Below are 26,061 nucleotides of genomic sequence, written 5' to 3'. Positions count from 1 at the left end.
TTTTGTGTCCCTTTAAATCAATGCATACAGTAAAACATATTCTTACTCTTTGCCATCAATCTGAAGTGGAATGGCTTTTAAGACAACCTCAGGTCCCATACTTGCTACTGCTGCACCCACAGCCTGATCCAGTTCTGCAGTGTGTGGGAAATGAGCAGAAACCCGCAGGTCAGCAAGAGACTGCAAACACTAAAATATAAAATGGTAAGTAAGTGGCCTTTGTTCGACATGAATGCTTAAATAATGCAGAAGGATAGCCAAGAAAAAACATAATTAACGAGGACTACATATTGGTAATGATTACAAACCTTTTTCATAAATGGGTGGCACTTCTTTCCAGCAACCTCAAAAAATGTCTTTAGAACTTGCAGGACAAAGGCCCAGGAAGAATGGAACTTGTACGATAAACCCTCTTCAACAACTCTACAATCATAAAAGACATAAGCTAGATCTTGTAAATCTAAAGTTAGCCCAAGCATTCTATGCTAAAATCATTTATAGATCATGAATAATTGTCAAGCAATTTATATCAGTTTACATATTTTTTTATACGTGAAAATATTTTTTTTAAGGGCATAGGATCATTTTTAGACCAAGGTTAAAAGGGGCAGTCTAGGCCAAAATAAACTTTCATGATTCAGATAGAGCATGTAATTTTAAACAATTTTCCAATTTACTTTTAACACCAATTTTGCTTTGTTCTCTTGGTATTCTTAGTTGAAAGCTTAACCTAGGAGGTTCATATGCTAATTTCTTAGACCTTGAAGCCCACCTCTTTCAGATTGCATTTTAACAGTTTTTCACCACTAGAGCGTGTTAGTTCACGTATTTCATATAGATAACACTGTGCTTGTGCACGTGAAGTTATCTGGGAGCGGGCACTGATTGGCTAGACTGCAAGTCTGTCAAAAGAACCGAAATAAAGGGGCAGTTTGCAGAGGCTTAGATACAAGATAATCACAGAGGTTAAAAGTATATTAATATAACTGTGTTGGTGATGCAAAACTGGGGAATGGGTAATAAAGGGATTATCTATCTTTTAAAACAATAACATTTCTGGTGTAGACTGTCCCTTTAAGCCAAAATTACAGCACATATGACATTTAAAATGGAAATCACTTATATGGTTTATAGTTTTCCTAGCTTGGTTTGGTATTTTGTTTACCATTAGATCAGAAGATATAACACTCAAGTAACACTAACAATCACAAAAACAAGAACACAGTATGAAATGTATTCATACTTTGTTTTGTTTTTTTAAATCAGATTAAAACAGATCTAGAAAAATTTTACTAAAGCACCAGAGATATTTCCCCACTTATGATTTGGTGCAGCATTTTGGGGAAGCACAGACTAAGTTTCTAATTTCTACTTAGTACTGAAATTTAAAGAGAAATTATACTTTAAAACGATCATGAACATAAACCACAGCATTAAAACGTGTACTTAATTCTATATATAAAAAAAAAAAAAAAAAAAGTTTAAAGTAAAAAGATGGCTGATAAACAACTCTTATAGCTCTACTGGTTATCAAGGAAGAAGCTATACATGCATGGAAATAAAATGTTGCTTTATTCAGCAGTGTAATAAGCAATTTAAAAAGACAAATTATATGGTGGGAAAAATTCAATGCGCCTGAAAACCAAAATAATTTGGGTAATTTAATACTAAATAATATACAAAATATCCTGAAATGAAATGCCCTGTTGTCACATTATCTTCTCATCATACAAAATTTATTCAGCTTTTTATCTCACACTCTATAATGTGACATTGTTTGTCGTTAACCGCACACCTCTGTCGCAACATCAAATAATGTTTTCATCTTTGCATAAAATGCTCATTTTGCATAGTTGCTCACCTAAACATTTTACAGATGTGACCAGCAATTCCAGATGTTGGAGATGAAGAAACAGATTCAGTGTCAGCTATGTTAGGTGTAATGCATTCTGTAAGGAGAGACTGAAAGAAAAAAAAGTCTATTAGTCTAATTCAATCGACTCTTTACTCCGAAAAACTTAACAGTAAAATATGTATTGTGAAAAGAAGCAAAATTATTATTTAAAAGGATATGAAACCCAAAAATGTTCTTTGGTGATTCAGGCAGAGCATACAATGTTTAAAAAGTTTCCAATTTACTTTTGTTATCAAATTTCCTTTGTTCCCATTGTATTCTTTGTTGGAGAGATACCTAGGTAGGCATCTGGAGCACTACATTGCAGGAAACAGTGCTGCCATCTAGTGCTCTTGCAATTGTATAACATTCTTGCAAAACTGCTGCCATATAGTGCTCCAGACAATGCACGCTCCTGAATTTATGCCCCTGCTTTTCAACAACGGTTACCAAGAGAACAAAGATAATTTGATATTAAAAGCAAATTAGAAAGTTGTTTAAAATGATATCTAAATCATGAAAGAATACATTGTGGGTTTCATGACGCTTTAATGGAATAAATGCTACAGTTACAAAATTTCCTTTCCAAGGGCTACACCAAAACACATTACACACATTTCAAATAACAAAAGCAGAGTGCTTTGTTGCAATATTCAGTCAGTGTATTATAAAACAATCCATTGTTAAAGGGACAGTTCACCCAAAAAAATTCTACCCTTTAAATTATTCCCAATGATCCTTTTAACCTGCTAGAGTGTATTAAATTGGTTACAAGTAGCTCCTTTACTCCTATTTCAGCATTTGAAATAGCTGATTTAGCCTGTGGTATCGCCACCTATACTGAACAAATTAATACTGGAGTATAGGCTATTGAATAGTCTAAGTATACACAGCCAGCAGAAGAGATTACACTCTCAGTGGGATGCAGGATAGTTAAGTAATAAAATGATCATTTTTCATTGTTCTCTCTATGTATTGAGCTTTGGTGTTCCAGACAAATAAAAGACAAGGAAGCCAGTCTGTGTACACAAACTTAGAACATAATGAGATCTGATATCACCTTTAAGTTCAACCCATTGTAATAGGCTGTGGTTTCAAAGCACAAAATCAGCTACTTCATATACACAAATAAGCATGAAAATAGAATTTCTCAAATATTTTATACTCTGCAGTTGGTATAACAAGTCATTTAATATACATTAATAGAAAAACTATTTTACAGTGTACTGTCCCTTTAAGTGCCTGCAAAATGCCAGTGTAATCTATATGTATGCTATTAATCAGCTGTCTCTACTAAAGATGATGCAGTATGAATTAGTCAAGTACCAGATCAGATTTTATAATCTCCCTACCAGCAATTAGATATAAAATTTCCAAATTACAGTAACCTCTTGTGCGGTTATCACACTTCAAAGGTTCAGTACACACTTGTACTTGTGATTGCAATATAACATTTTTAATTATTTGTAGAAAAAAAAGCTTTGCAATTTACAATCATTTGCCGCATTTTCTGTAATCCAAATCCAAGAAATACAGCAGCACCCTTTTTATCCAAATGAAGTAAATATTTATTGAAGTATAGACATAAAAGCAAACCACCATGACGTTTCGGTCAAATGACCATAATCATGTAGCATACATCAATCAAATAACTATACACGAGCGAGCACAATGTTATCTATATGACACACATGAACTAGCTTAGCTGTAAAAAAAAAACAGTCAAAATGCAGTGAGATAAGAGGCAACCTTCCCAGGGCTTAGAAATTAGCATGAGTTAACCTAGGTTTAGCTTTCAACCAAGAATTAGTTATGTATATGCACATTTGAAAAATAAGCCTTAAGATAAAAAATTAAACTGCTTTTAGAAATAAAGAGCACAAACCTTATGCAGATGAAGACGTCACACATCATATGAGACAGGATTCCTCTAACACTTTTTCCCCAGGCACCACAACACACAATCTGAGTACATACCTTCAAGGTCTGTGCAGCTGCAGACACAACTTGCTGGTGAGAAGACAAGAAACAGTTCATGGATGTTGAAAAAAGACGGGGGAGGTGACCGAAACACAGCCCGCTCTGCAACCTTAATTTAAGGAAGAAACAAAGCAGAAAGTGTAACATGGAGTATTCACATTACAAGAACATTGTTCGTTTTAAAGAGACATGCACAAATAAAATGTTGCGTTATATACAAGCAACAGTGCAATAATAAAATGCTCTATATAAAGGCTTTAAAATCCGCTCCACAGCAGCAGTGCACTACTGTGACCTAGCTAAAAAAACATAATTTATGCTTACCTGATAAATTCCTTTCTTCTGTTGTGTGATCAGTCCACGGGTCATCATTACTTCTGGGATATAACTCCTCCCCAACAGGAAATGCAAGAGGATTCACCCAGCAGAGCTGCATATAGCTCCTCCCCTCTACGTCAGTCCCAGTCATTCGACCAAGAATCAACGAGAAAGGAGTAACCAAGGGTGAAGTGGTGACTGGAGTATAATTTAAAAGATATTTACCTGCCTTAAAACAGGGCGGGCCGTGGACTGATCACACAACAGAAGAAAGGAATTTATCAGGTAAGCATAAATTATGTTTTCTTCTGTTATGTGTGATCAGTCCACGGGTCATCATTACTTCTGGGATACCAATACCAAAGCAAAAGTACACGGATGACGGGAGGGATAGGCAGGCTCATTATATAGAAGGAACCACTGCCTGAAGAACCTTTCTCCCAAAAATAGCCTCCGAAGAAGCAAAAGTGTCAAATTTGTAAAATTTGGAAAAAGTATGAAGCGAAGACCAAGTTGCAGCCTTGCAAATCTGTTCAACAGAAGCCTCATTCTTAAAGGCCCAAGTGGAAGCCACAGCTCTAGTGGAGTGAGCTGTAATTCTTTCAGGAGGCTGCTGACCAGCAGTCTCATAGGCTAAACGTATTATGCTACGAAGCCAAAAAGAGAGAGAGGTAGCAGAAGCTTTTTGACCTCTCCTCTGTCCAGAATAAACGACAAACAGGGAAGAAGTTTGGCGAAAATCTTTAGTTGCCTGCAAGTAGAACTTGAGGGCACGAACTACATCCAGATTGTGTAGAAGACGTTCCTTCTTTGAAGAAGGATTTGGACACAAGGATGGAACAACAATCTCTTGATTGATATTCCTGTTAGTGACCACCTTAGGTAAGAACCCAGGTTTAGTACGCAGAACTACCTTGTCTGAGTGAAAAATCAGATAAGGAGAATCACAATGTAAGGCTGATAACTCAGAGACTCTTCGAGCCGAGGAAATAGCCATTAAAAACAGAACTTTCCAAGATAACAATTTTATATCAATGGAATGAAGGGGTTCAAATGGAACACCCTGTAAAACGTTAAGAACTAAGTTTAAACTCCATGGCGGAGCAACAGCTTTAAACACAGGCTTGATCCTAGCTAAAGCCTGACAAAAAGCCTGGACGTCTGGATTTTCTGACAGACGCCTGTGTAACAAGATGGACAGAGCTGAAATCTGTCCCTTTAATGAACTAGCTGATAAACCCTTTTCTAACCCTTCTTGTAGAAAGGACAATATCCTAGAGATCCTAACCTTACTCCATGAGTAATGTTTGGATTCGCACCAGTATAGGTATTTACGCCATATTTTATGGTAAATCTTTCTGGTAACAGGCTTCCTAGCCTGTATCAGGGTATCAATAACCGACTCAGAAAAACAGAATTTATGTTTACCTGATAAATTACTTTCTCCAACGGTGTGTCCGGTCCACGGCGTCATCCTTACTTGTGGGATATTCTCTTCCCCAACAGGAAATGGCAAAGAGCCCAGCAAAGCTGGTCACATGATCCCTCCTAGGCTCCGCCTACCCCAGTCATTCGACCGACGTTAAGGAGGAATATTTGCATAGGAGAAACCATATGTTACCGTGGTGACTGTAGTTAAAGAAAATAAATTATCAGACCTGATTAAAAAAACCAGGGCGGGCCGTGGACCGGACACACCGTTGGAGAAAGTAATTTATCAGGTAAACATAAATTCTGTTTTCTCCAACATAGGTGTGTCCGGTCCACGGCGTCATCCTTACTTGTGGGAACCAATACCAAAGCTTTAGGACACGGATGAAGGGAGGGAGCAAATCAGGTCACCTAAATGGAAGGCACCACGGCTTGCAAAACCTTTCTCCCAAAAATAGCCTCAGAAGAAGCAAAAGTATCAAATTTGTAAAATTTAGAAAAAGTGTGCAGTGAAGACCAAGTCGCTGCCTTACATATCTGATCAACAGAAGCCTCGTTCTTGAAGGCCCATGTGGAAGCCACAGCCCTAGTGGAGTGAGCTGTGATTCTTTCAGGAGGCTGCCGTCCGGCAGTCTCATAAGCCAATCGGATAATGCTTTTAATCCAGAAGGAGAGAGAGGTAGAAGTTGCTTTTTGACCTCTCCGTTTACCAGAATAAACAACAAACAAAGACAAAGTTTGTCTGAAAACCTTAGTAGCTGCTAAGTAAAATTTGAGAGCACGAACTACATCCAAGTTGTGCAACAAACGTTCCTTCTTTGAAACTGGATTAGGACACAAAGAAGGCACAACTATCTCCTGGTTAATGTCTTTGTTAGAAACAACTTTTGGAAGAAAACCAGGTTTAGTACGCAAAACCACCTTATCTGCATGGAACACCAGATAAGGAGAAGAACACTGCAGAGCAGATAATTCTGAAACTCTTCTAGCAGAAGAAATTGCAACCAAAAACAAAACTTTCCAAGATAATAACTTAATATCAACGGAATGTAAGGGTTCAAACGGAACCCCCTGAAGAACTGAAAGAACTAGGTTGAGACTCCAAGGAGGAGTCAAAATTTTGTAAACAGGCTTGATTCTAACCAGAGCCTGAACAAAGGCTAGAACATCTGGCACAGCTGCCAGCTTTTTGTGAAGTAACACAGACAAGGCAGAAATCTGTCCCATCAAGGAACTTGCAGATAATCCTTTTTCCAATCCTTCTCGAAGGAAGGATAGACTCTTAGGAATCTTAACCTTGTCCCAAGGGAATCCTGCAGATTCACACCAACAGATATACCAAATTATGTGGTAATTTTCTGGTTACAGGCTTTCAGGCCTGAACAAGAGTATTAATAACAGAATCTGAGAACCCTCGCTTTGATAAGATCAAGCGTTCAATCTCCAAGCAGTCAGCTGGAGTGGGTCGAACGGACCTAGAACAAGAAGGTCTCGTCTCAAAGGTAGCTTCCATGGTGGAGCCGATGACATATTCACCAGATCTGCATACCAAGTCCTGCGTGGCCACGCAGGAGCTATCAAAATCACCGACGCCCTCTCCTGATTGATCCTGGCTACCAGCCTGGGGATGAGAGGAAACGGCGGGAACACATAAGCTAGTTTGAAGGTCCAAGGTGCTACTAGTGCATCCACTAGAGCCGCCTTGGGATCCCTGGATCTGTACCCGTAGTAAGGAACTCTGAAGTTCTGACGAGAGGCCATCAGATCCATGTCTGGAATGCCCCACGGTTGAGTGACTTGGGCAAAGATTTCCGGATGGAGTTCCCACTCCCCCGGATGCAATGTCTGACGACTCAGAAAATCCGCTTCCCAATTTTCCACTCCTGGGATGTGGATAGCAGACAGGTGGCAGGAGTGAGACTCCGCCCATAGAATGATTTTGGTCACTTCTTCCATCGCTAGGGAACTCCTTGTTCCCCCCTGATGGTTGATGTATGAACTTGGCCCTCGCTAGCTGAGGCCAAGCTTTGAGAGCATTGAATATCGCTCTCAGTTCCAGAATATTTATCGGTAGAAGAGATTCTACCCGAGACCAAAGACCCTGAGCTTTCAGGGATCCCCAGACCGCGCCCCAGCCCATCAGACTGGCGTCGGTCGTGACAATGACCCACTCTGGTCTGCGGAAGGTCATCCCTTGTGACAGGTTGTCCAGGGACAGCCACCAACGGAATGAGTCTCTGGTCCTCTGATTTACTTGTATCTTCGGAGACAAGTCTGAATAGTCCCCATTCCACTGACTGAGCAGGAACAGTTGTAATGGTCTTAGATGAATGCGCACAAAAGGAACTATGTCCATTGCCGCTACCATCAAACCTATCACTTCCATGCACTGCGCTATGGAAGGAAGAGGAACGGAATGAAGTATCCGACAAGAGTCTAGAAGTTTTGTTTTTCTGGCTTCTGTCAGAAAAATCCTCATTTCTAAGGAGTCTATTATAGTTCCCAAGAAGGGAACCCTCGTTGACGGAGATAGAGAACTCTTTTCCACGTTCACTTTCCATCCGTGAGATCTGAGAAAGGCCAGGACAATGTCCGTGTGAGCCTTTACTTGAGGAAGGGACGACGCTCGAATCAGAATGTCGTCCAAGTAAGGTACTACAGCAATGCCCCTTGGTCTTAGCACCGCCAGAAGGGACCCTAGTACCTATGAGAAAATCCTAGGAGCAGTGGCTAATCCGAAAGAAAACGCCACGAACTGGAAATGCTTGTCCAGGAATTCAAACCTTAGGAACCGATGATGTTCCTTGTGGATAGGAATATGTAGATACGCATCCTTGAAATCCACCTTGGTCATGAATTGACCTTCCTGGATGGAAGGAAGAAGTGTTCGAATGGTTTCCATCTTGAACGATGGAACCTTGAGAAACTTGTTCAAGATCTTGAGATCTAAGATTGGTCTGAACGTTCCCTCTTTTTTGGGAACTATGAACAGATTGGAGTAGAACCCCATCCCTTGTTCTCCTAATGGAACAGGATGAATCACTCCCATTTTTAGCAGGTCTTCTACCCAATGTAAGAATGCCTGTCTTCTTATGTGGTCTGAAGACAACTGAGACCTGTGGAACCTCCCCTTTGGAGGAAGCCCCTTGAACTCCAGAGAATAACCTTGGGAGACTATTTCTAGCGCCCAAGGGTCCAGAACATCTCTTGCCCCAGCCTGAGCGAAGAGAGAGAGTCTGCCCCCCACCAGATCCGGTCCCGGATCGGGGGCCCGCATTTCATGCTGTCTTGGTAGCAGTGGCAGGTTTCCTGGCCTGCTTTCCTTTGTTCCAGCCTTGCATAGGTCTCCAGGCTGGATTGGCTTGAGAAGTATTACCTTCCTGCTTAGAGGACGTAGCCCTTGGGGCTGATCCGTTTCTGCGAAAGGGACGAAACTTAGGTTTATTTTTGGTCTTGAAAAGACCTATCCTGAGGAAGGGCGTGGCCCTTGCCCCCAGTGATATCAGAGATAATCTCTTTCAAGTCAGGGCCAAAGAGTGTTTTCCCCTTGAAAGGAATGTCAAGCAATTTGTTCTTGGAAGACGCATCCGCTGCCCAAGATTTTAACCAAAGCGCTCTGCGCCACAATAGCAAACCCAGAATTTTTTCGCCGCTAACCTAGCCAATTGCAAGGTGGCGTCTAGGGTGAAAGAATTAGCCAATTTAAGAGCACGAATTCTGTCCATAATCTCCTCATAAGAAGAAGAATTACTAATAATCGCCTTTCCTAGCTCATCAAACTAGAAACACGCGGCTGCAGTGACAGGGACAATGCATGCAATTGGTTGTAGAAGGGAACCTTGCTGAACAAACATCTTTAGCAGACCTTCTAATTTTTTATCCATAGGATCTTGGAAAGCACAACTATCTTCTATGGGTATAGTGGCGCGCTTGTGTAGAGTAGAAACCGCCCCCTCGACCTTGGGGACTGTCTGCCATCAGTCCTTTCTGGTGTCGACTATAGGAAAACAATTTTATAAATATGGGGGGAGGTACTAAAGGTATACCGGGCCTGTCCCATTCTGTACTAACAATGTACGCCACCCGCTTGGATATAGGAAAAGCTTCGGGGGGCCCCGGGGCCTCTAAGAACTTTTCCATTTTACATAGTGGTTCTGGAATGACCAGATAATCACAATCATCCAAATTGGATAACACCTCCTTAAGCAGAGCGCGGAGATGTTCCAACTTAAATTTAAAAGTAATCACATCAGGTTCAGCTTGTTGAGAAATGTTTCCTGAATCTGAAATTTCTCCCTCAGACAAAACCTCCCTGGCCCCCTCAGACTGGTGTAGGGGCCCTTCAGAAACCATATCATCAGCGTTCTCATGCTCTACAGAATTTTCTAAAACAGAGCAGTCGCGCTTTCACTGATAAGTGGGCATATTGGCTAAAATGTTTTTGATAGAATTATCCATTACAGCCGTTAAATGTTGCATAGTAAGGAGTATTGGCGCACTAGATGTACTAGGGGCCTCCTGTATGGGCAAGACTGGTGTAGACGAAGGAGGGGATGATGCAGTACCATGCTTACTCCCCTCACTTGAGGAATCATCTTGGGCATCATTTTTACTAAATTTTTTTATGACATAAAATACATATAGTTAAATGAGAAGGAACCTTGGTTTCCCCACAGTCAGAACACAATCTATCTGGTAGTTCAGACATGTTAAACAGGCATAAACTTGATAACAAAGCACAAAAAACGTTTTAAAATAAAACCGTTACTGTCACTTTAAATTTTAAACTAAACACACTTTATTACTGCAATTGCGAAAAAGTATGAAGGAATTGTTCAAAATTCACCAAAATTTCACCACAGTGTCTTAAAGCCTTAAAAGTATTGCACACCAAATTTGGAAGCTTTAACCCTTAAAATAACGGAACCGGAGCCGTTTTTATATTTAACCCCTTTACAGTCCCTGGAATCTGCTTTGCTGAGACCCAACCAAGCCCAAAGGGGAATACGATACCAAATGATGCCTTCAGAAAGACCTTTCTATGTATCAGAGCTCCACACACATGCAGCTGCATGCCATGCTGTCCTCAAAAACAAGTGCGCCATACCGGCGCGAAAATGAGGCTCTGACTATGATTAGGGAAAGCCCCTAAAGAATAAGGTGTCAAAAACAGTGCCTGCCGATATAATCATATCAAAATACCCAGAATAAATGATTCCTCAAGGCTAAATATGTGTTAATAATGAATCGATTTAGCCCAGAAAAAGTCTACAGTCTTAATAAGCCCTTGTGAAGCCCTTATTTACTATCTTAATAAACATGGCTTACCGGATCCCATAGGGAAAATGACAGCTTCCAGCATTACATCGTCTTGTTAGAATGTGTCATACCTCAAGCAGTAAGAGACTGCACACTGTTCCCCCAACTGAAGTTAATTGCTCTCAACAGTCCTGTGTGGAACAGCCATGGATTTTAGTTACGGTGCTAAAATCATTTTCCTCATACAAACAGAAATCTTCATCTCTTTTCTGTTTCTGAGTAAATAGTACATACCAGCACTATTTTAAAATAACAAACTCTTGATTGAATAATAAAAACTACAGTTAAACACTAAAAAACTCTAAGCCATCACCGTGGAGATGTTGCCTGTACAACGGCAAAGAGAATGACTAGGGTAGGCGGAGCCTAGGAGGGATCATGTGACCAGCTTTGCTGGGCTCTTTGCCATTTCCTGTTGGGGAAGAGAATATCCCACAAGTAAGGATGACGCCGTGGACCGGACACACCTATGTTGGAGAAAACCACGTTTTGATAAAATCAAACGTTCAATTTCCAAGCAGTCAGCTTCAGAGAAGTTAGATTTTGATGTTTGAATGGACCCTGTATCAGAAGGTCCTGTCTTAGAGGTAGAGACCAAGGCGGACAGGATGACATGTCCACTAGATCTGCATACCAAGTCCTGCGTGGCCATGCAGGCGCTATTAGAATCACTGATGCTCTCTCCTGCTTGATTTTGGCAATCAATCGAGGAAGCAGCGGAAAGGGTGGAAACACATAAGCCATCCCGAAGTTCCAAGGTGCTGTCAAAGCATCTATCAGAACCGCTCCCGGATCCCTGGATCTGGACCCGTAGCGAGGAAGTTTGGCGTTCTGGCGAGACGCCATGAGATCTATCTCTGGTTTGCCCCAACGTCGAAGTATTTGGGCAAAGACCTCCGGATGAAGTTCCCACTCCCCCGGATGAAAAGTCTGGCGACTCAAGAAATCCGCCTCCCAGTTCTCCACTCCCGGGATGTGGATTGCTGACAGGTGGCAAGAGTGAGACTCTGCCCAGCGAATTATCTTTGATACTTCCACCATTGCTAGGGAGCTTCTTGTCCCTCCCTGATGGTTGATGTAAGCTACAGTCGTGATGTTGTCCGACTGAAACCTGATGAACCCCCGAGTTGTTAATTGGGGCCAAGCTAGAAGGGCATTGAGAACTGCTCTCAATTCCAGAATGTTTATTGGAAGGAGACTCTCCTCCTGATTCCATAGTCCCTGAGCCTTCAGAGAATTCCAGACAGCGCCCCAACCTAGTAGGCTGGCGTCTGTTGTTACAATTGTCCAGTCTGGTCTGCTGAATGGCATCCCCCTGGACAGGTGTGGCCGATGAAGCCACCATAGAAGAGAATTTCTGGTCTCTTGATTCAGATTCAGAGTAGGGGACAAATCTGAGTAATCCCCATTCCACTGACTTAGCATGCATAATTGCAGAGGTCTGAGGTGTAGGCGTGCAAAAGGTACTATGTCCATTGCCGCTACCATTAAGCCGATCACCTCCATGCATTGAGCTACTGACGGGTGTTGAATGGAATGAAGGACACGGCATGCATTTTGAAGCTTTGTTAACCTGTCCTCTGTCAGGTAAATCTTCATTTCTACAGAATCTATAAGAGTCCCCAAGAATGGAACTCTTGTGAGAGGAAAAAGAGAACTCTTCTTTTCGTTCACTTTCCATCCATGCGACCTTAGAAATGCCAGAACTAACTCTGTATGAGACTTGGCAGTTTGAAAGCTTGAAGCTTGTATTAGAATGTCGTCTAGGTATGGAGCTACCGAAATCCCTCGCGGTCTTAGTACCGCCAGAAGGGCACCCAGAACCTTTGTGAAGATTCTTGGAGCCGTAGCCAATCCGAATGGAAGAGCTACAAACTGGTAGTGCCTGTCTAAGAAGGCAAACCTTAGATACCGGTGATGATCTTTGTGGATCGGTATGTGAAGGTAAGCATCCTTTAAATCCACTGTGGTCATGTACTGACCCTCTTGGATCATGGGTAAGATTGTCCGAATAGTTTCCATTTTGAACGATGGAACTCTTAGGAATTTGTTTAGAATCTTTAAATCTAAGATTGGCCTGAAAGTTCCCTCTTTTTTGGGAACCACAAACAGGTTTGAGTAGAACCCTTGTCCTTGTTCCGACCGCGGAACGGGATGGATCACTCCCATTATTAACAGATCTTGTACGCAGCGTAGAAACGCTTCTTTCTTTATCTGGTTTGTTGACAACCTTGACAGATGAAATCTCCCTCTTGGGGGAGATAATTTGAAGTCTAGAAGGTATCCCTGAGATATGATCTCTAGTGCCCAGGGATCCTGAACATCTCTTGCCCAGGCCTGGGCGAAGAGAGAGAGTCTGCCCCCCACTAGATCCGGTCCCGGATCGGGGGCTCTCGGTTCATGCTGTCTTTGGGGCAGCAGCAGGTTTCCTGGCCTGCTTGCTCTTGTTCCAGGACTGGTTAGGCTTCCAGCCTTGCCTGTAACGAGCAACAGCTCCTTCCTGTTTTGGTGCAGTGGAGGTTGATGCTGCTCCTGTTTTGAAGTTCCGAAAGGGACGAAAATTAGACTGTCTAGCCTTAGCTTTGGCTTTGTCTTGAGGTAGGGCGTGGCCCTTACCTCCTGTAATGTCAGCGATAATCTCTTTCAAACCGGGCCCAAATAAAGACTGCCCCTTGAAAGGTATATTAAGTAATTTGGACTTAGAAGTAACATCAGCTGACCAGGATTTTAGCCACAGCGCCCTACGTGCCTGTATGGCGAATCCTGAGTTCTTAGCCGTAAGTTTGGTTAAATGTACTACGGCCTCCGAAATGAAGGAATTAGCTAGTTTAAGGACTCTAAGCCTGTCCGTAATGTCGTCTAGCGTAGATGAACTAAGGTTCTCTTCAAGCGACTCAATCCAAAATGCTGCCGCAGCCGTAATCGGCGCGATACATGCAAGGGGTTGTAATATAAAACCTTGTTGAACAAACATTTTCTTAAGGTAACCCTCTAATTTTTTATCCATTGGATCTGAGAAAGCACAGCTATCCTCCACCGGGATAGTGGTACGCTTAGCTAAAGTAGAAACTGCTCCCTCCACCTTGGGGACCGTTTGCCATAAGTCCCGAGTGGTGGCGTCTATTGGAAACATCTTTCTAAATATTGGAGGGGGTGAGAACGGCACACCGGGTCTATCCCACTCCTTAGTAACAATTTCAGTTAGTCTCTTAGGTATAGGAAAAACGTCAGTACTCGCCGGTACCGCAAAGTATTTATCCAACCTACACAGTTTCTCTGGTATTGCAACAGTGTTACAATCGTTGAGAGCTGCTAAGACCTCCCCTAGTAATACACGGAGGTTCTCCAATTTAAATTTAAAATTTGAAATATCTGAGTCCAATCTGTTTGGATCAGAACCGTCACCCACAGAATGAAGCTCTCCGTCCTCATGCTCTGCGAGCTGTGACGCAGTATCAGACATGGCCCTAGCATTGTCAGCGCACTCTGTTCTCACCCCAGAGTGATCACGCTTGCCTCTTAGTTCTGGTAATTTAGACAAAACTTCAGTCATAACAGTAGCCATATCTTGTAATGTTATCTGTAATGGCCGCCCAGATGTACTAGGCGCCAAAATATCACGCACCTCCCGGGCGGGAGATGCAGGTACTGCCGCGTGAGGCGAGTTAGTCGGCATAACTCTCCCCTCGCTGTTTGGTGAAATTTGTTCACATTGTACAGATTGACTTTTATTTAAAGTAGCATCAATACAGTTAGTACATAAATTTCTATTGGGCTCCACCTTGGCATTGGAACAAATGACACAGATATCTTCCTCTGAGTCAGACATGTTTAACACACTAGCAAAAAACTTACAACTTGGTTATAATCTTTTTTAGCAAAAAACGTACTGTGCCTCAAAGAGGTACTAACGATTAAATGACAGTTGAAATAATGAACTGAAACACAGTTATCGCATCAAACTTTAAAATAACAAAACTTTTAGCAAAGGTTTGTTCCCATTAGTAAAATAACAATAATAAAATTTGACATAAAAAATACAAAGCAACGTTTTTATTCACAGTCACTATAAGAATTCTCACAGCTCTGCTGAGAGAATTTACCTCCCTTCAAAGAAGTTTGAAGACCCCTGAGATCTATCAGAGATGAACCGGATCATGCAGGAAATATAAAAGTAACTGACTGGTATTTTTTGATGCGTAGCAAAGAGCGCCAAAAACGGCCCCTCCCTCTCCCACACAGCAGTGAAGAGAAACGAAACTGTCACAATTAAAGCAAAAAAACTGCCAAGTGGAAAATAATGCCCAAATATTTATTCACACAGTACCTCAGCAATGTAAACGATTCTACATTCCAGCAAAAACGTTTAACATGATAAATAGTTATTAAAAAGGATTAGTGACCTTTAACAGAGTAGTTCCGGTGAAATACCATCCCCAGAATACTGAAGTGTATACATACATGTCATTTTAACGGTATGGCAGGATTTTCTCATCAATTCCATTCAGAAAATAAAAACTGCTACATACCTCAATGCAGATTCATCTGCCCGCTGTCCCCTGATCTGAAGCCTTTACCTCCCTCAGATGGCCGAGAACAGCAATATGATCTTAACTACTCCGGTTAAAATCATAGTAAAAAACTCTGACAGATTCTTCCTCAAACTCTGCCAGAGAAATAATAACACGCTCCGGTGCTATTTTAAAATAACAAACTTTTGATTGAAGTCATAAAAACTAAGTATAATCACCATAGTCCTCTCACACATCCTATCTAGTCGTTGGGTGCAAGAGAATGACTGGGACTGACGTAGAGGGGAGGAGCTATATGCAGCTCTGCTGGGTGAATCCTCTTGCATTTCCTGTTGGGGAGGAGTTATATCCCAGAAGTAATGATGACCCGTGGACTGATCACACATAACAGAAGAAAAACACCAGTGAACACCAGCTAAGCTCCTAGTAGTGCATTGCTGCTCCTGAGCCTATCTAAGTATGCATTTTAACAAAGGATTCCAAAAGAACAAAGTGTATTTGATAATAGAAGTAAACTGAAAAGTCTCTTAAAATTATATGCTCTAATCAACGATAAAAGTTTCATTTTTTATTTACTTTCCCCTTTAATAGATTTTGGACAGACTTTGCAATAAAAAAGTTGCTTTAGTTTTTTTTTTAATTATTCTTTTAAACATTGAGATAGGTACTGCAAGTGCTGAATAATCAGCATACCAGGTGCATGTGTGAGGTGTCAATATGAAATGCTAAACCAATCTCCTTTTGCACAGTGCTACTGCCACAACACACTCACGTTAGTTATTTAATGAACTTCACTAACAAAACACTGTGCTAAAAAAAAAGTACTAGAAGGGGGAAAAAAAAAAAAAAAACATTCTTAAAAGGGACATTACAGCCAAAATTGGGATCCACATGGACGCATTTCAGTTTTGAATAGAAGCATTTTTGTAATATAAATTAGCAAAAATTGTTCTAATAAAAGCTATAGCTGTTTAAAAAGTGTATTTAAGTATGCACAAGCATTTTAAACACAGCTCTCAGAGAGCCTAAGGTGCCGGTCCCATCTAATGACTCAATTTGTTAATTGCTGACATGATACAAGCCCCACTGGTGCTCTGAGCAGCTGCAGTATTTAAAATGCTGGTGCACTGGAAATATCTAGCTATGCCTCACATGCAGAGAAAAATGTTAACACTAAACCAGTGATAACTTTTACTAGAAGCATTTTTACCAATACATATATATTTCAAATGTGTTTCTATTCAAAGTTGTAATTTATATATGTGCATTTAAATCTTGACCAGAATATCCCTTTAATGTTTGATGGTTACTAAAATGTGCAAGTATTTTATTCATTGTACATGGCAAGATCACTTGTCTCAACAACTACACCCCTTTTTGTTTCCTGGCACGTTACTGGTCATTACCCAAGCTCACAGGCTCTACAAAAGAATACTACTTTTTTACTTGAAAATCCTACAAATGAAATATGAACTTCACAAATCTCAGTGTTACTTTGCTAAGTTGATGTGAGCTTTCTCCATGACGGTTAGCCATGCCAACAGAGGCTGAAGGTCATTCTCACTGGGCAGGTAATCATACAGAGCCTGTCAATACAAAAAAAAGAACTTATTTTCACTAGTTCAATCATATATATATATATATATATATATATGTACTATATTTTGATAACAATTACAAATAAGTTATAAAAAGAAATCTTAGCTAATACTTCTTTACATAACTACTTTTTGAAACCATTTAATAACAAAGCCTGCATAGTTGGGTTAAAGGGGTATTACAGAGTATGATAATGTAATAAAATATTTAGTTATGTGTAGTTAAACTTACAATATACTTTCATTATTTATTCTGTCCTCTTTTCCTATAAAGTAACTTGTTTATAGGGATAAAAAGTCAAAAAATTAAATGTGCATTTCAATTTGAAATAAGTATTTTTGCAATATACTTTCATCAGCAAAAATGCTTCTAATAAAAGTTATTACTGTTTTTTTGCGGCATACGTACATATTCTGTGAGAGCCAATGCACCAATAAACAACATGCCTGCTCCGTTAGCTGCCGGTTGTGTGTATTGTTTCTGTAGAATTCATTTGTTTTATACAACGCACAGCTGACTATCTTAGCAGGCACAGTGCACGTCCCTCATAGGATATTTGCGTATGCCACAGAAAAACAGTAACTTTTACTACAAGCATTTTTGCAGATTAAAGTAAATTGCAAAAAAGTTTTTTCAAATTGAAATGCCCCCATGCACATTTTAAAGTAAAGTGTTTCTATAAAGTAATAGGTGCTGCCATGGTTTGAACTGAAACGGACATGAAAACAATTTTTTTCTTCCATGATTCAGATAGAGCATGTGATTTTAAACAACTTTCCCATTTACTTCTATTTTTAAATTAGTTTTTCTCTTTTGGAATCCCTTGTTAAAAAGGATACCTAAGTAGGCTCAGGAGCTGCTGATTGGTGGCTACACATGTCATGTCATTTGCTCACCCGATGTGTTCAGTTAGCTCCCAGTAGCACGCTACTACTCAGGTCCACTGAGTTTCTATACATAATGGTGCTGCCATGTTTGAACTTAAGATGACCCTTATCTGTTTCACCAGCTGACTATAATTAAAGGACAAATGTAAAACAGGAATTAAGTGATCAAAAAGAGATACCACACAGCTTTTTTTGCACTTTATAGAAACTAAATCTTACACTTATATTTTCAATGTTACTTCTGCATTTGGAGGTATGCACATATCTAGTGCAAACAAAACTGTGTGGAACATAAGTTTGTTAAAGTGAATGTAAAGTTTAATGAATAAGTGCCTGGTAACTAAAAATACTCTTAAAAACAGGGCACTTTTATTCACTAAAAATTACAATGAAGCTTCTTTTTTTAAATACTTACCTTTGTTTTATGGAAAACAGACCAGCGATCCTCCGCCCGCAGCTCCTGCTGAAGTTAGCACAGCGATGACGACTCCAGCTTCCTCTAGTCGTTGTGTGCCTCATGAGCTGGACGCCAAAGGGGGACACGCAGCGATTGGAGGAAGCCAAATTAGTCATAGATCTTGTAACTACAGTAGGAGCTGTGGGCGGAGGGTCGCCGATCTGCTTTCCATAAAACAAAGGTATTTTTAAAAAGAAGCTTCATTGTAAAGTTTAATGAATGAAAGTGCCCCTGTTTTTAAGAGTATTTTTAGGATACCGGGCACTGATTCATTAAACTTTACATTTACTTTAAAGGGACACTGAACCCAAATTTTTCTTTGTGATTCAGGTAGAGCATGCAATTTTAAGCAACTTTCTAATTATCAATTATCTAATTATCAATGTTTCTTCATATCTCTTGATATCTTTATTTGAAAAAGGCATCAAGGCTTTTTTCTTGATTCAGGACCTCTGGACAGCATTTTGATTGGTGGATGAATTATCCACCAATCAGCAAGGACAACCTAGGTTGTTCACCAAAAATGGGCCGCATTTAAACTTACATTCTTGCATTTCAAATAAAGATACCCAAGAGAAATTATGAAAAATTTGATAATAGGGAGTAAGATTAGAAAGTTGCTTAAAATGTCATGCTCTATCTGAATCACGAAAGAAAAAATTTGGGTTTCAGTGTCCCTTTAAAGTAATTATCTAACTGAGTTTCCAGACAGCCTGGATTGCAGACTCACTTATTGCCCCCTGCAGAAAAGAAAAGAGGTAAAAAGAAAACAATTACAATAAATATACCAAATATCACAAAGAAAAAAAAATGTGAAATAAATGTGATAACAAAAATCATAAAAGGAAAACCAAATAAAGTTCTGAATAAAGATATGTCTGTGTCTCTGGATGAGTTTTCAGCTTGTTAGCATTCCTCAGTGAGATCCCATAAAAAAGGAAACAGAAAATTGCAACATAGTGTGAATCTGTAATGGCACTTTGAGGAAGTAGTTGTTTTGTAACAAATGACTACTCACATTGTTGAGCTTTTCCACTAAGCACAAGGATATGCGCACTCCCACTTTATACGTGTGAGGGGGGGAAAACAGTACACTAGCAAAACTTGGATACAAAGTTATTTTAAAATATATAAAAGCGTCACATAAGCCTTGATAACACCACAATGTAAGGGTACAAAAGCAGATATGCTGAGATAAATGCTTCAAATCGCCAAACTTGCAAAGAGTAAATGGATCAGCAGGAGGTGTGACCGCCGCAAACCAAAACCTCTTATTAGCAAGACAGTAGCGCTAAGCCCCCAGGTGTCCTGGCTAGTGTAGAGACTGATAAAACTCAATATAGAACAGTTCAGTTCCGACGTACTTTTCGCAGGTTCGCATACCTGCGAAACGTACATCGGAACTTGAAACTGTTCTATATTGAGTTTTATCACGTCTCTACACTAGCCCAGGACACCTGGAGCTTAGCGCTACTGTCTTGCTACTAAAGAGGGTTTTTTGGTTTCGGCGGTCACACTCCTGCTTGATCCATTTACCTCTTTGCAAGTTTGGCGATTTGAAGCATTTATTACAGCATATCTGCTTTTGTACCCTTACATTGTGGTGTTATCAAGGCTTAGTGTGACGCTTTATATATTTTAAAATAAATTTGTATCCAAGTTTTGCCTAGTGTACTGTTTTCCCATCAGTATAAAGTGGGAGTGCGCATATCCTTGAGCTTAGTGGAAAGCTCCAACAAAGGTGAGTAGTCATTTGTTACAAAACAACTACTTCCTCAAAGTGCCATTACAGATTCACACTATGTTGCAATTTTCTGTTTCCTTTTTTAGGGATCTCACTGAGGAATGCTAACAAGCTGAAAAACTCATCCAGAGGACACAGACATATCCTTTATTCAGAACTTTATTTGGTTTTCCTTTTATGATTTTTGTAAAAAGAAAACAAGTTTAAACATGGTGGTGCCGATTACTTTACAGAAAAACTAAATGAATTGCTTTAAATACATCATTATGTCTACATATTTACTATTTAATATCCCTATGCAAAGGAAACCATTATAGTCACAACCTGCTATAAAAATGCAGAACAAATTATTAACATTTGAACAATGTTCAAGAAAAATACATTTAAAAGAAAATGACAAAAACAAAGTTCATAAAAACCACTTATCAAAATCATTGCATGTTTTGTCTACTCACTGTTATGATCTGGGCATTAAGCTCAGCGTCAGCGCAGAGGTGTTTGAACTTGAACTGAAGAGAGCGTGAAACGCTTGGCATTGCACATGCTGTGAGTTAACGCAGATAACGATAAAACAAATTAACCCACAGAAACATGAAACTGTATGAATGTGTGAATTAACCTACAATAATTATAATATAGTGAAAGGAATTTGTAAGGATGAACTTCTACAGATACTAGAAAATTCTCTTTTACATTGTACATGTAAAGTATAATATTATTATATATATTTATTATTTTTTATTTCCCCAACCAAAGCTTAAGAGACTAATTGGCATGTTTCCACAATTACCGCGTTATACATAATAATTACAAAGAAGCTTCTACATTCAGATTATTATATTTTCTCCATTCTAAGCTTAGGCAAGTACTGCCAATTAGTAACGGTTTAATTCAAAAGAAAAACTGCGGCACCTGCCAAGTTACTTCCTGCCTAACAATGAGTCCTGTCAAGATGTAGTGTGACAAGAACAACTTGTGTAGCACATTACAGCTTGGTGCTCACATGCAGCCGTTTACTGTGACTTTCACAAAACATCGCTGACCACACACAAACTTCAATGTACTGTACAAGTGCCATTCGTTTTGTATGTGTCCAAGTAACTGCTCTAAACAAATAGTTCACAGGTGCAGGAACATTTTCCATCTTTTAATACAGAAAAGTTGGTACTAGGTCAGTCTGGTTGTATTGCACAAGCTTAGACAAACAACTATTACCGGGTGGGACCTGACAACTGGCTGGCAGAATCAGCATGTTGTGCACATAATTATGCAAATTGTAACAAGCTATTTACAAACTAATTCAGCTAATTTAATATTGATTGGTAAAACACTTTACATAAATTTTATGCAGAGTCCAATGTGTCTTTAAAGACATTTCACACACACACACCCCATTCTGTAATACGTTTTTATACATTTAAAATATCTGGTCTCGTCCAACCAGGGAGATTAACAGCTCCTGCCTGCGTGTGATTGGCTTGCGCGGGCAGGGTGGCGGCGTTGCACAAGAGCACAAAATTGGGTTCTTGTGCAATGCTGAATTTCGGCGGTGGAATCTGGCGGGCTGTGGCGGACAAGGGCGCGTATGTACTTCCCTGTCTGCCTTAGCTTGATAAATCAATCCCTTTATGCCACTTTCCTATATAGGTCGCAGAATCAAAATATGGTCCTATGGATGACCAGACCATTGCAGACTTTGCAAGTTATCATAGATATAGCAAATCCAACCTGAGTACTGTAAACAGAAGGAAGTAGAAACACATAATATGGGGTATTGAGCCTCTACAAATAAGGATGCAGAGGATTGTGGGAAATGTAGTACAATGAATGGATAGGTAACTATTTGGTCTTGTGCTTACCACATGGCTTAACGTCATGACCTTCAGCAATGTCTCACAGCAAGTTTTCACCACACTGACTGGAAAACAAGGCAGCAAGTCCTTGAGCAGCGTTAGCATGTGTAGGGTTGTAGTAGCTTCTTTACTCCCTAGCAAACAAAATGTCATTTATTAAACATAATGTTAATGGACAACTAAAACATGAATTACATTCTACATTTAAAGGTACTTTATGATCATGAAGACATGATGTCATTTGATAAGCACAATAGTGAAGAAATGTCTAATAAATATCAGGTTTTCCACTTATTTATTAAATTAATCTAATGCTTAAAGGATCAAACTCTCTGTTCTGTTTAGAACAAATACACGTTACAATGCTTGGGCTCCTTAAAGGGACATTAAAACCTTTTTCTTTCATGATTTAGAGTGTGCAATTTAAAACAACTTTCTAATTTACTTCTATTATCTAATTTGCCTCATGTTATTGTGTTACCTAGTGCATTTCCGTTTCTTCAACAAAGTATTCCAAGAGAATGAAACAAATTAGATAATAGAAGTAAATTGGAAAGTTGTTAAAATTGTATTCTCTATCCGAATCATGAAATTTAGATATCATATCCCTTAAATCTCCTCCCATTGTTAGGCTGCTCCATGCTGTCCTAACTGCGCTGGGCTTTAGCGCTGTTAGGACGGCATTGATCGTCCTAGCCGTTTGGCTGCCCTGAAGCCATAGAAGCTTCCTAAATGGGATCACGGACTGGAGGGCGTGCCTAGCATCACAGGCACTCCCCCCCCCTGGCCTGATCCCATCATTTAAATCACACGCTCACATGATTTCAATTTATACTTATTTGTTTACATCAAACTTGTTTTACCAGCTGCAGTAAAAAATGTATGATAAATTGCTTCTTTATGTCTATTTTGGTAGATTAAATTGTTTATTAAAAGGGACAGTCTACTTGAAAAGTTGTATTGTATAAAAAAAATAGATAATCTCTTTATTACCCATTCCCCAGTTTTGCTCAACCAACAGTTATATTTATACACATATTACCTGTGATAATGTGATAACCTTGTATCTAAGCCTCTGCTGAATGCCCCCTTAACTCAGTGCTTTTGACACATGCAGTTTAGCCAATCAGTGCAGACTCCTAAATAATTCCATGGGAGTGAGCATGTAATCTATATGACACACATGAACTAGTACTGTCTAACTGTGAAAAACTTTAAAAATGCTCTGAGCTAAGAGGCGGTTTTCTACGGTTTAGAAATCAGTTTGAGCCTACCTAGATTTATCTTTTCAAAAATACCACCAAGGTAACAAAACAAATTTGATAATAAAAGCAAGTTGTAAATTTGTATAAAATTGCATGCCCTATCTAAATAATGAAAGTTTTGACTAGACTGTCCCTTTAAATAGCTGGGTTGAGCTTGCAGGGAAATCAAGCCTACTTATTTTAATCACTCACTGTATACACACACACACGTCTTTATATTATCTCTGTCTGTAAACCAAGGCCCACTAAGAGAAAACAATTGAAAATTAACATTACTTCTCTCTCTACCCCCCACTGGGAGTGTAATTTATTCTGCTTACTATGTTTACACAGCTTTTCTATACTGTATACTTAAGTATATAAACTTTCAGTATAGGTAGGGATAGCACAGACAAAATCAGGTATGTCAAATGTTAAAATAAAAGTAAATGAGCTTTCCTAGAAGTGCAAGGATGACAGCATTTCCTACTATACTGACTTGCTTCATCCTTTCTACAGTCAGACATAAGCCACAGATATAATTCATCGAGAACATTATTTTGCATAGCACAAAATGGTTTCATTTAATTTCTAAAGCCACTACAGAGAAGGAAAATCACCCTCTTTTTGCCAACTTCAGCTGTATAAATGAGTAATGTGCTAAAGCACTATGTGACGCAAGTGCAGCAGAGCAGGCACACAGATGGGGATTTTTCCTTCTATACCAGCATGTAACCAAACATTGCATATAAATAGATTTGTTTGGCATTAAATCCAAGAACAGGTGTGATAAATGATTCAGACAGCGTCATTATACTCAATGAAAAAAGCATCCTAAATCAGCACTCACTTTGAAAGGGAGAACACGGTTCCTAGTTATAACAGATCCCTACAATACGGAAAGATACTAAAATATAATACTGCAAATTAAACATCCAATTGCATACAAAGTAAGGAGAGAGATAGGGGCAGTGAACATTTTACACAATGTGACCAACAAGATGATATATTTAGCGACCTTCTTCGCTAGACAATCAAACATATAACAACATGATCAATATCACTCCCTACCTCCAGATTTCTCAATTTCTTGGATGCAAAATTTAGCTGTAGACTGAGCAGCCGGATGGTGGCTGGGAGCATTATCACCAAACATGAACTCACTGCCTTTCAAGACGGAGCATACACCAAGCTGGGCTGCTTTTCGGATCTAAAAATAACAAAAGTTTAAAGGGGGGAAACAAAAACTGAGCCAAAACAACTTTTACGTTTGTAAAAAAGAGAAAATCCTATGCTGATATGTCGGGTGTAGTGCTGTAGAACGTGCTTACTTTAGGTTTCGCATGGACCGTGAAGCTAAGCAGGCCGTGGTACACCTGCAGAGTAGAGGGGTAGCTCCAAGCTGACAGATCTTGTTTCCGGAGCAGAACAGCAATACAGGACACAATCTATTAAGAATAAAAATATATTACAACAGGCTTTCTAGAACTATTGCATAAAGGTTAAATGAAAAGGGATGTGAAACCCATTTTTTTTTCTTTCATGATTTAGACAGAGCATGTGATTTTAAACAACTTGTTAAGTTAGTCCTATTATCACTTTTTCTTCCTTCTCTTGGTATCTTTTGTTGAAAAGCGGGGATGGAAGCTTAGGCGCCGGGCCATTTCTGAAGCACTATATGGCAGCAGTTTTGCAAAGATTGTATCCATTTGGAAGCGCACCAGATGCCTACCTAGGTATCGCTTCAACACAGAATATCATGGGAACAAAGCAAATTTGATAATAGAAGTAAATTGGAAGCTGGTACTCTATCTGAATCACAAAACAAAATGTGAGGTTTTCGTATCCCTTGAAGTGACTTTGCTTCTAGTTTCAAGAAAAGCTTTTACAGCATAAAAAGTGAAAGTAAAGCTATGATACTTAAAGGGACAGTCAACACCCAATGCAACTTAACTCCATACCTTAGATCAGGAACAGAAGATGCAGTTGCACCACATCACATGTTGATTAGCTCTAATGGTATTGGAGTAACGACCCAATAATACATGCGTTTATTCCATGTTGATATGGCCGCCAAACTCCTCCCCCTGCTCCTTCTGTCATCTTTTCCATGCTTGTTCATGTTCTAAAGGGTGACGTTGCTGTTTTGATAATGCGCATGTGCATTATTCTTCTGCCCGCTTGCAAACGCAAGCCAACATTAAATCGAAATCTATTGCGCATGCACGATTTGCCATGAAGGAGTGTTAACAATCCAACCGAGGATTTGATTATGATTGGAGAATTGTTTAAAAAAGAAAGTAAATATGTAACAGTGGGGGGAGTTTGGCAGCCATATCTACATGGAATAAACATATGTATTTTGGGTGAAACTCCAACACCGTTAGAGCTCATCAACATGCGATGCAGTGCAGCTGCATCTTCTATTACTGATCTAAGGCATGGAGTTAAGTTGCATCGGGTATTGACTGTCCCTTTAATTTCATAAACTGAACAGTATACACACTATATAAAAAAGTATGTTTTTTCTACCAAAATATATAGTAAATGAACCAGGTACACACAACTTGTAACAGTTCAAGTAAAATAGACTACATTTAGATAATATAATTTGTGTCATTTAAGGTACTGTAGCTTGGAGATGATATATATATATATATATATATATAAATATAAATGAGATATATATATATATATATATATATATATATATAGATATATATATATATATATAGATATATATATATATATATATATATATATATATATATATATATAGATATATATATAGATATAAATATAT

At 39.3% G+C, this 26,061-nt stretch overlaps 1 protein-coding gene across 1 annotated transcript in view; it reads right to left on the bottom strand.

Annotated features, from left to right (window-relative positions):
- Window positions 1-26,061, bottom strand: part of LOC128640482 (RRP12-like protein) — a gene marked incomplete at its 3' end in the record, with an annotated part of 160,986 nt that overhangs the window by 118,179 nt on the left and 16,746 nt on the right. The window contains 9 exon segments of the mRNA XM_053692960.1: window positions 47-189; window positions 309-423; window positions 1,862-1,962; window positions 3,872-3,983; window positions 16,969-17,060; window positions 20,617-20,705; window positions 21,984-22,148; window positions 24,330-24,468; window positions 24,590-24,706. Of these exon segments, the coding sequence (XP_053548935.1) occupies window positions 47-189; window positions 309-423; window positions 1,862-1,962; window positions 3,872-3,983; window positions 16,969-17,060; window positions 20,617-20,705; window positions 21,984-22,148; window positions 24,330-24,468; window positions 24,590-24,706 (1,073 nt within the window).

Source organism: Bombina bombina, chromosome 9, assembly GCF_027579735.1.
Source record: "Bombina bombina isolate aBomBom1 chromosome 9, aBomBom1.pri, whole genome shotgun sequence".
Taxonomy (NCBI): Eukaryota; Metazoa; Chordata; class Amphibia; order Anura; family Bombinatoridae; genus Bombina; species Bombina bombina.
This window is presented reverse-complemented; position numbering and strand designations above follow the sequence as displayed.